The sequence below is a fragment of the Suncus etruscus genome, chromosome 9 (assembly GCF_024139225.1).
Source record: "Suncus etruscus isolate mSunEtr1 chromosome 9, mSunEtr1.pri.cur, whole genome shotgun sequence".
NCBI classification, from domain to species: domain Eukaryota; kingdom Metazoa; phylum Chordata; class Mammalia; order Eulipotyphla; family Soricidae; genus Suncus; species Suncus etruscus.
The window spans coordinates 109,274,768-109,285,827 of record NC_064856.1 but is presented as its reverse complement, the minus strand read 5'-3'; the positions used below and the strand labels follow the sequence as shown (position 1 = coordinate 109,285,827).

The 11,060-nt window shown below is 61.5% G+C and overlaps 1 protein-coding gene across 1 annotated transcript; it reads right to left on the bottom strand.

Moving 5' to 3' along the window:
* Positions 1–706: 706 nt before the first annotated feature.
* FRMD8 (FERM domain containing 8) lies at positions 707–10,277 on the bottom strand. Its single transcript, XM_049780127.1, has 10 exons — positions 10,176–10,277; positions 8,186–8,353; positions 6,185–6,286; positions 5,927–5,985; positions 5,600–5,766; positions 4,773–4,991; positions 4,525–4,648; positions 3,214–3,357; positions 1,305–1,482; positions 707–989 (listed from the first exon to the last, which is right to left on the bottom strand). The coding sequence occupies exons 1-10, from the start codon at positions 10,264–10,266 to the stop codon at positions 871–873; spliced, it is 1,371 nt and encodes a 456-aa protein (XP_049636084.1). The 5' UTR covers positions 10,267–10,277; the 3' UTR covers positions 707–870.
* Positions 10,278–11,060: the final 783 nt, after the last annotated feature.

Here is an 11,060-nt window from a genome sequence, read left to right as displayed (position 1 = left end):
CCCCCAGTCTGCAGACAGGGCCGTGCCTAGCTGAGTTGGGGTTGGGGGGCAGTGGTGGGGGATAAAGCATGGGCTTGGAGGCGCAGGAGTGTGGTCAACACGTGGAGTTGAGTCTGCTATTTCCTCCCCGGCCCGCCAGGGTGGACAAACATGGCCCTCCCTCCTGTATAAGTTCCAGAATCCTGAGGGAGGAGCCTGAAGACTGGGCTGACCTGCCCTGCCCTGGCACCCAGTGGCCAGCACAGGAGCTGAGTAGCCCTGGGCCGGCTCAGTGCTGGTCACATCTCCTGAGCCATCCAGGTGTCAGGGAACCCAAGAGGGTGAAAAGAAGCCCTGGTGGGAAGGAGGGACGTGGCGAGGAGGTCCCCCAGTCTGGCATGTGCCAGGGGCTACATCTTGCTCTGATGGCACTAGAGGCTGTGAAATGGCATTTCTGCTGCTATCGGCTGCCTGCAGGACCAGGTGCCAGACCGGCCAGCAGCAACCATAGTGGGCCAGGGGGAAGTGGGGGTCTTCTCTGGCAAGGCCACCAGGACAGGGCCAGAGAACAGCAGCCCTGAAGGGCTCAGGCCTGTTGTCAGGCATCTGGCCAGAGCAGGGGACAAGAGCACAGAAGAGGGAAAGGGACATCCCTGAGTTGGGGGCCCCATACAGCAGGGACTCTGGAGGCCAGGGACCCCTTCCCATCCGCTGTTCAGCCCTGCAGAAGCCAGGCCCAGAATCACTTCTGTGCTTCAAGGTCAGTGTGATCCCAGCATGTGGGGTTCTAGGCTGTTAGCTCTGCCTGGTGTTGTAGGTGTGCGGGGAGACACGGTGGTGTTTGGGGTCAGCAGAGGTGTTGGGGGCACCGTAGATGTGGCATCCCGGCCCTCAGCCCTGCTCGGTGCCTTCGGCTGGCTGCACCACGCTGTAGCTGCCCTGGCCCAGCGAGAACTGTCTGCTGAAGAAGGATGTGGTGCGTTTCGGCTTCACCCGCTTCAGCTGCTCCCCTGAAGGACACGCAGGCATGAGGGCCCAGACCGGGCACCCTCTCCACATGGGGGCATGTAGGGGTGTGGGAAGGGGGCCAGCTGGGTTGCAAGAAACTCCAACTTGGCTGGGGAGGGCAGGAATTGCCAAGCCTTAGGGGCCGCTGGATCAGAGCTCAAAAGGGGCGATGGTCCCCAGCACCCCCCCCCCCAAACCAGCACACCTGCGAGGGCAGACATGCTTTCTGGGCCTCCTTTGGTGCCCACACGTGTGTGCAAACACGGACACACATGGGCACACCCCCACTTGCACTGTGGCTGGCAGGGGGCACTCACCGTCCTCCACGTAGTCGATGGTGGCCAGGTGCTGGACGCGATTGCTGACCACACTGCCCTGTCTCCGCAGCCGGGGGCGCTGGGGGGCGGGGTCCGACCCGTCTCCCATGGGGGCGGCGGGCTCGCTGGCCTGGTTCAGGTCGATGCAGTACTCAATGAGGCTGCTCATCAGCTCTGCCTGAGGGGAGAGAGGAGCTGGTGTGAGGCTGTAGGCCTGGCAGTGGGGGAGACGCTGGTTCAGCACCTGGTTCTCTCAGCCCTGCCAGCAGAGCTACAGGCTGTGTGACCCCCAAAACCAACCAGGCAAAACCCCCTTAAAACTCCCTGAATATGGGCCGGAGCAGTGGCACAAGCGGTAAGGCATCTGCCTTGCCCGTGCTAGCCTAGGATGGACCGAGGTTTGATCCCCCAGTGTCCCATATGGTCCCTCAAGCCAGGAGTGATTTCTGAGCTCAGGGAGTAATCCCTGAGCGTCACCAGGTGTGGCCCAAAAAAAAGAAAACAAAAAAACCCTCCCTGAATGTCTTTTTGTTTTTGAGTCACATCTGGTGGCACTCAGGGGTTACCCTTGGCTCTGCACTCAGAAATCGCTCCTGGAAGGCTCTGGGTACCATATGGGATGTCGGGATTCGAACCACTGTCCGTCCTGGGTTGGCTGCCTGTAAGTTAAACGCCTGACCGCTGTGCTATCTCTCCGGCCCCTAGGTCTAGAGTTGGCTGAGGGCAGAGCTCAGCACTGCAAGCAGCAGCCCCAGTTCAATCCCAGCACTGCACGATCCCTCAAGCACTGCCAGGAGGGAGCCCGGAGCTGGAAGGACCCTCTAAGCACCTGAGTGTGGCCCAAAGACCACAATCAAATGTCAGGCAGACCTGGAAGGCTCCGCACCTGCTGAGGCATGTAAGACCCCACTAACATCAGCTAGCACAGGATTGAACAGCCCAGGCTGGGAGCAAGGGTTCGGGGCTCCTTCCAATACTCCGGGTCCATAAGAGGTGGTGACAATCATCTGCGGGCCAGTCACTTCATTTTTCCATGTGGCGTGTAACAAAGGGACTCGGGGCCAGGGATGCAGCTCATAAAGGGAAAGCTCGGGTCAGTGTATACGGGGCTCTGGGTTGGACCCACGGCACCAGCCCCACATACATGTGATGAATAGGCAATACTCTGCAGAGACCCAAAATCGGCATAGTAAAGGGGCCAAAGACACAGCACAGGAGTAAGGCACCTGCCTTGCATGTGGCCAACCATACTTGGATTTCTGGCACCTCACAGGGGCCCCTGAGCAGAGCCAGGATCAAGCCCTGAACACCGATAGGTATTTTTGGGGGTGGGGGCACACCCATTGACAGGGGTTACTCTTGGCTATGTGCTCAGAAACCGCTATGGCTTGGGAGACCATATGGGACTTGGGGGATCAAACCGTGGTCCGTCCTAGATTAGTGCGTGCAAGGCGAACACCTTACTGCTTATGCCACTGTTCCGGCCCCACTGCTGGTATTTGAGGAACACTGACCGTCATTTAAGAAAAAAGAGGAGCCGGGCGGTGGCGCTAAAGGTAAGGTGCCTGCCTTGCCTGCGCTAGCCTTGGACGGACCGCCGTTCAATCCCCCGGTGTCCCATATGGTCCCCCAAGCCAGGAGCGACTTCTGAGCGCATAGCCAGGAGTAACCCAAGAGTCACCGGGTGTGGCCCAAAAACCAAAAAAAAAAAAAGAAAAAAAAAGAAAAAAGAAACCCCAGGTCAGACACCAGCCTCACACATGGATGACCCTGGCTTGACCTCCAGCACAGGGATCCCGGGGCATCACCAGGGGTCTGTAGTACAACACCAGGGAATGACGGGACAGGGAAGCGGAAGGCATCAGGGCGAGGGGGGGGGGGGCAGGGATCAAGAATAGATGCTCCCCACCTGCTTGGAGTAGATCTTGAGCAGCTTGTTGACCGGGGTGCCCTCGCTGTCGCCATCGAACTCCAGCCACAGAGCAGCCTCCTCCTCCTCGGGGGACGTGTGGTCCCAGGACAGCTCCTGGAAGCCCAGGCCCAGCAGCACGTGCTGAGGGGGACATGGGAACCTGAGCTGGGAGGGGGACGCCTCCAGGACAGAGGGAACCCTGTCCCCGGGTGTTACTCCACCCTGGATTTACGTGTAGCGACCTGAAACCCACCCATTTCTGGGAGGGGTCTTGGGAACCGGATAGTAGGTGTAACCTTACCTGCGAGACCCTCCCATTTCTGGGAGGGGTCTTGGAAATGTTAGATAAGGCTTGAACCAAGGGAATTCGGCCCTTTTGGCTTTTTGCCCTTTTGGCTCTTTGCCCTTTCTGCGCTGCTGTGCGCTCTGGCTTCTGGGTTTCTGTGTTCTGGTCTTTGACCAGCATGGAACCCAAAGGGAAGATGGCTAACAGAAGATAAGATGCAGGGCTAGCTAAAAATGGCTGTGCTTGAAAGGTTAGGAAATAGGCCACACACAGGTGGTGGCTAGGGCTTGAATAAAGTTGTTGCTTCCTGACGCCTGACTGTGAGTGAGTGATTTCACCTGGGCCTGGGACTCGCCGACTGCATGGAGGTTGCAGAGCCACGTGGACTGGGATGGCACGGAGAGAAATCCACCGCCATCCAGCCCCATCGTTAATTATTTAATGCAACACCCGGGGACATACCGGCCTGAGAAGCCGCACTGTGGCTCAGCTGATGGGGCCCCAAAGGCCAAGCCCCAAGAGCTGGAGGTCATGTGAGACAAGTGGGGGGCTGCGAGATTGTACAATGGGGATGATGCTCGCCTTGGAGGGGGGGCAAAATCCCTGCTCCACCTCAGAACCACATGGGGTGCCCTGTGCCCCGCTTGAGTGGGCCAGGCGTGGCCCCCAAACAGATTAAAAACAGGAAAAGAGTGAGGAGGGGCACCTCTGAAAGCAGGCGTCACCCCAAATGCAGCAGAGGAATGGAAACGCCGCCCTCGGAGAGGACTGGGAGCCTGGACAGATGGCCAGGGACAGCTGCCAAGGCTGGGGTGTAGCAGGACGCAGCAGGAGGACCCCATTACGGAGCTTTCGGGAAAACCCACAGGCTCGTCCGGTCACCCGCAGAGCCCTTCTCAGGCACAGTGAGCTCTGTAGGGCCAGCCCTGTCCAGCTGAGCTGACTGTGGGGACAACCCAGGAGTCTGAGGGAGTTGGGGGACCTTGACAGGCAGAGGAGCACCCTGGGGAGTCAGGCCGCACCTTCTCCCGGCTGTCGATGACATGCACGCCATCCAGGCTGATGCCCACCGACACGGGCCTGCGCCCGCCGCGCTGCAGAAAGCCCTGGGCCGGCTTGTCCACCTCGCCATGGAAGAAGGCGCACCTGGGGTGGGGGTAGGGGTCAATCTTAACCCCCAGAGGAGAGGGGCTGCCAAGGGGTTCCCAAGGTACCCGGAACCAGCCACCCACACAGTCACCCACTGGGCAGGGCTCCCTGGGCCGCTCACCCATAGAAGGGCAGTTCGTGGCACTTAAGCAGGTAGGCACGGTGGTGGGTGCTCAGGGGTGCTTCGGGCCCGCCATCTGCCACGTCCTTCACCTGGCGATAGGCAGCCAGCAGCCCCTGCTCGCCCGGCACAGCCTTGGCCCCGCGGCCCCGGAGGGCAGCGAAGAGTCCGTGACTGCGCCTGCAGAGGTGGGCGGGGAGGAAGGAGTCCAGCTTCTCCCTGCGGGGGCACAGGGGCCTGGCAAAGGGGGACTCGGGCCAACCTCACAGGGGAGGGCAGGAGCCTCCCAGTGCCCCCACTGCCTGTCGGGGCCACGGAGTACCGAGATCCTCTGGGGTGATTCCCAACAACCCCCAATGGGAAAAAGTCTGCAGGACATCTGTCCGAGAAGAAACTCCAAGAGGGGGGGGTCAGCCTCCACGCAAGAGGGATGTGGGGGAAGGGAGTCGGCTGTGGAGCCCTCAGGGTGCTTCTCATTTGGCCACAGGGTCAGCCGCTGGCAGAGGCCCCAGTCTCTGCTCTGGCTGCCCCCATGGAGGAGGCTGGGGCCCTCGGTCCGGGAAGGGGCTGGGCTGCCGGCACTTCCCCATGAATCTCTCTAAGCATCTTTCGGTGGCTTTGACTGAGGTCAACAACCACTGACCCGTTTCCAGGAACAAACAATCCTTTGGACAGATGTAGCGTGGGGGGAGGTGAGGGTCCCCCCAAGCTTCAGAGACCACGTGGTTGGTCCCCACTGTGCCCAGAACAAGCCCCCATGGGCCTGGGCTGCACCAAGCGGCTCAGAAGGGTGAGGGAAGGCACCGCTTTGGGTTCCAGGGCCTCACCTCAGAGCGCCGGCCTCGGGCTGGCCTGGCTGGTAGGGCCCAAGCTGCAGGCGACACACCAGGGCGCCCAGTGCCTCACAGTCTTCGGGGTCACAGGGGTACCGAGCCCCCAGCACATTGGCCTTGGCTTCCTCGTACAGCAGCCGAAGCACCTCAGGGTCCTGGACCTGTGGGCAGGAGCAGTGCTCGTGAGGGACCAGGGGGCTGGCGTGGGATGTGGGGACTTTTGGGGACCCAGGACAGGAGGCTGGTATGAGGTACAGGGAGTTTGGGGGCTGGTGTGGGGTGTAGTTAGGGGGTACGTGACAGTATTGGGGTGCTGCCTACCTGCAGCTCCCGCCGCTTGGAGAAGAACACGTTTCTCCTGAACTGCAGGGAAGGCTCATCTGTGGGGGTTACAAGTGGGGGGTCACTATACAGACAGCAGAGAGGGGGTTGCCCGGTGGGACTAGATGAGTCACCACCCTCGGAGCCCCTCCTCTGGGTGATGGTGTTCCAGGGATGCCCCAGGGCAGCTCCAAGGATGCAGAGGCCAGGGGAGGGGGCCCCCACTCTCCCATGGCAGGTTTGGGGTTCCCCACTCACCCATGGCCACCTCATCGTCTGGGGCATCTGTGAACCGAAGCAGGAGCTCTGGCCACTGGCGGCCCAGCTTGTAGGGTTGGTGCCGGGGCTTCAGCTGCACCTCTGTGGGGTGAGGGGGGCTGTAGCCCACAGAATAGCCCCCAAGCACCAGACTTCCCACCCCGGACAGTAGGCACAGGAAGAGGCTGCCAAGTCACAGCAAGTGTGGGGCAGGGGCAGCCTGAGGGGCCCTACCCAGCTTTCCCCCTGAAGCTGCAGCTGACTTGCTCCCCACAAGCTTGAGCCCCATGGCCTTGGGGTGTCAGCAGTGGCAGACACAGCCCCGTCCCAGCACCACAGCCCCCAGGTGTCTTCGGGTCAGCCTCCCCCACAGTCCCAGAACCCAGGGTGTCTGCATCCAGCACCCAGGTGCCTCAGACCTATGTACCGGGGTCCCTAACTCTCACGCTGGGTCAAGTATATTCGGGGGTCACCTTCCTTCCCTGCATCCAGCAACGGCCTTACCACGGCTGCCCTCTCAGGGGACCCCTATGTGACCACCAGCCTGGAATGGCCCTGGATGCCAAGGTCCGCCCATGATGGGCAGAGCTAAGTCCGGATCAGCCCTCCTGACCCAGACAGTGGATGACACTGCCCAGGGGTGCAGCAGGGGGAAAAGGACCCACCTAGGACCCCCTGACCTGTTGCCCTCAGCACCCGGTACCTGCACTGCACAAGACACAGGAGCTAAGGACTCCCTCCACTTTACAGGCACAAATGCAGCCCCTGCCTGCAAGGCTCGGTTCCCCGCTTCCCGCAATTCTGACACCGCCCAGCAGATGGCGCGACACACGAGGGTGAGCGGAGTAGGTGACCCCCCCCACCCCCAGCAGTGACAGGGACAGAGCCAAGGCACAGGACATTCAGCCCAAGAGGCAGAGCCACGGAGCCCCTGCCTGGCCCCCTGCCCCCGCTCTGAGGTCAGTCTGGGGAGCAGGTTCTCAGGGGCCCAAGTCAAAGCCTCAGTGGAATCTGGCCTGGGAACAAAGTGGGTGCTGGACCCGACAGGGTGGCGCCCTGGGGTGGCAGCCACAGAGCAGCCATTCATGGTCCCGAGGGGGCGGGAATGGGGTCAGGAGGGGGAGCAGGAGTGGGCGGAGCAGACAGTGCTGGGGCAGCCCAGGGCACCCCAGCTGGCAGCCACAGGCAGAGCAGAAACAGCTGAAGGGGGGGGGAGAGGCAGGAAGAGGGTGGGGCAGGAGCAGCTGGGCCACATGGGTGGGGGGCACGCAGCTGTGTGCCCCCCCTGCAGCCACACCCCCTGGCCCAGGGCCAGGTCACAGGGGAGAATGTCCTGTTTCATACTTGTTTTTCGTGTGTGTGTGTGTGTGTGTGTGTGTGTGTGTGTGTGTGTTGGGGTTAGGGTGAACCACCCCCGCAGTGCCCAGGGCCAAGCCTGGATCTGTTCAGGGGTCACTTTGGTAGTGCTCAAGGGACGATTTGCAATAATGGGGAGACAAGCCGCATGCATGCTACAAGACCAGCACTGCCCCATTCTATCTCCCCAGCACCATGTTGGGTGTTTTGGTATTTTGGGGGGGACAGTACTGGGGCAAAACCAAGGCCTCACACATGCAAGGTCAGTGTGTCCCGCTGAACTCCCCCACTTTCTGCCCACCACCTGCTTCCTGCCGGATCCCTCAAGGAAAGAACCTCAGGAAACCACCTGGGGAGTCTGGCCCCAGAGGGCTTGAGGGGGGTGAGCTATGCCTCCTCCCTCCCGCCACCAGCAGAAACAGTTCTGGAGGCCAGACCGGCCCCACCCCAAACCTTCCCACCTCCCTGGACCCACTCAGGCTGGGGCACAGACTTGGTGCCCTTCCTCAGGCCGCAACAAGTGGGAAGAGGGGACTCAGAGCTCTGGGTTCCAGTGGCAGAGCATGGGCTGGACAGCCCCCAACCACCCACGGGTCCCCCCTGCCGTGACCCGCGGTGGCAGGGTGCACACACCCCCAGCCTCACCCAGCAGCGGGGAGACCAGCCAGAGTGCGAAGGCCTCCAAGGCGATGTCGGGGAGCTGCAGGACCTCTCGGACAGCACGGTGCAGCTCGTGGGCAGTGAGGGACGCCAGGCTCTCCACGGCCAGTGGCACCGCCGAGTCATCCGCCAGGTACACCAGCAGGTCTGCAGCTGCGACAGAAGTCAGGCAGGGTCAGCGGCAAGGCCCGTACCCCAGCACCCGCAAAGGACGCACCAGCAGTGCGCGCCATTAACCTCCCAGAAACCCGTAACCTCTGGCTTTGTCTGGATTCCAGACTCCCACCTCCGGATTCCACTAGGCTAGCCACCCACTCCCAGCAATACTCCCTGGCAGCCCCACCTTTAGAGCTCCTTTGGAGCCAAGAACATTCCACAGATAGCACCTGCTCCAAGTGGTTGGTATGACAGGCTGTGGTGGTGTGGGGGGGACCCAGCCTGAACCTTGGGAAAATCGACCTCTGATACAGGAAAAGACCTTTCCATCCCTGCCTAAGGCCACCCACCCTCTCCCCAGCTAAAGTCAATCCTAGGGTTCAGCTTTCTTAACCATTCAAGCTACAAAACCAAGCAAAACAGCACCCCAACCCCCAATCCAGCACCCCTTGGGAATCCAGAGCCAAAGGGAGACCCAGAGATAAGCAGTGGATTCAATCACTGCCCCAAATGGCAGGCACCCTTGGGACCACTGGGGACCACTGGGGACCACTGGGGAGTCTCTCCAGAAGGTTCCAGCCCAATGAGGGAAGCAGGAAGCAGGTGAGGGGCCCAGGGAGTGGATCCATCATGGAAGGGGAAAGATGCTCGCGAGCACCCCCAAAGCAGGTGCTTTATCCTGGGTGTAGCGGACACCCCACCCGTGCAGTCTGGGGGTGCTGCTTCCCTGCAGTGCCTGGGGGCCACTCTCAGCAGTCCTCTGAGTACTGTGCTGCCGGGGGACAGAACCCAGGCCCCCACGGTTAGAATCTAAGCACCAGCCTTGCACAGCCCCTCCTAGGACACAGCTGGTGCTCTTTGACTGAGAGATCCTGAAGTCCTGGGGGCCTGACGACTGCACCCACTTCTCAGAGTGCAACAACAGAGGTTTTTGGACCGCACTGAACCCTCCCAGCGCCCAATTTCCACCCTATAAAATGAACATAATGATACCCCGGCTGCTGCTTAGTTCGGTAAGCGGGACAAAGGGCCCAGAGAGTGGTTCATCGGTCCCTGAGGCTCCCTGCGACGTTGGTGGCTGAGTGTGAGTGAGGGGGTGTCCGGAGGATCCTCAGCCCAGGGACAGCGCCAGTCCCTCCCACAATCCTTCCTTCTATGTGTCAACCCAGAGCTTATCGCTCCGGAAAGCGGGGAAACGGGGCCAGCGCCCAGATATGTGTGTGTGTGTGTGTGTGTGTGTGTGTGCAAGGACCCACCTCTGTGTGTAAGGACTGTGTGTGTAAAGACCCATCTCTGTATGTGTGTGTGTGTGTAAGGACCCATCTGTGTGTGCAAAGACCCATCTTTATGTGTGTGTGTGTAAGGACCCATCTGTGTGTGCAAAGACCCATCTCTGTATGTGTGTAAGGATCGTGTGTGCGGAACCACCTGTGTGTGTGTGTGTGTGTGTGTGGTGTGTGTGTGTAAGGACCCGTGTGTTTGTGTACGGATCCACCTGTGTGTGCGTGCAAGGATCCATCTGTGTGTGTGTGTGTAAGGACCCATCTGTGGGTGTGCGGAACCACCTGTGTGTGTGCAAGGACTTATCTCTGCGTGTGTGTGTGTGTGTGTGTGTGTGTGTAAGGACCCGTGTGTTTGTGTACGGATCCACCTGTGTGTGCGTGCAAGGATCCATCTGTGTGTGTGTGTGTAAGGACCCATCTGTGGGTGTGCGGAACCACCTGTGTGTGTGCAAGGACTTATCTCTGCGTGTGTGTGTGTGTGTAAGGACCCGTGTGTTTGTGTACGGATCCACCTGTGTGTGCGTGCAAGGACCCACCTCGGGCCCCCACGGACGACACGCTGCTCCGGTGCGACCGCTCGGCGGGGCCGGGCTGCCCGGCGTTGGCGCTGCCTTCGCTCCGGTCCATCTGCGGAGGCGACGGGGGTTCCCAGGAAGGTAGGTGGCCCGGCGCTCGGGAGCCGGAGGGACGGAACCCGGGCGGCGAGCCGGGCTGGAGGGTGTCCGGGCGCAGGGGCCCCGGGCCGGCCGGGACCGCGCTGATGGGCGGGACCGAGCCCCGACGACCGGGCTGCAGGGCCCGGGGATGCCGCCCGGGATCGCCCGCCGGGATCTCGCTCACCTCGCGCCCGTCGCCTTAGCCGGGCTCCGACCCTCAGCCGAACCCGGCTCCGGCTCCGTCTCCGGCTCCTGCGGGTTCGGGGCTCGCGCTCGACTTCCAGCTCCCGGGGCTTCTACGCGGAAGCCGAAGCGGAGGAAGCGCCGCGCGTAGGCCCCGCCCACACGACTCACGGGAGCCTTTCAAAATCCGTCTCGAACGCGCGGGCCACGCCTCCACAACTCCAGGAAACCTATCAGAATCCGTGTTCAGGGCTCACGCCCCGCCTCCACAGCGCAAGATAACCTATCGGAGTCCGAGCTCGAGCGCGCGGGCCCCACCTTCACAGCTCAAGGAGACCTATCAGAGCCCGTGCTCTAGCGCTCCTGTCCCGCCTCCACAACTCAAGGGAACCTATCAGAGTCCGTCTCGAGAGCTCGGGCCACGCCTCCAGCCTCACGAGAACCAATCGGAGCCCGCTGCTGCGGCTCCCGCTCCCAGCCCGGACAGAGCCCACCTCGCTGCGACGCGCGCATGCGCCGGGCGGCCTTGCTCAGAGTGAGGCTTGTCCTTCGCGGGTAGGAGCTGACCCAGCCGCTGGAGTT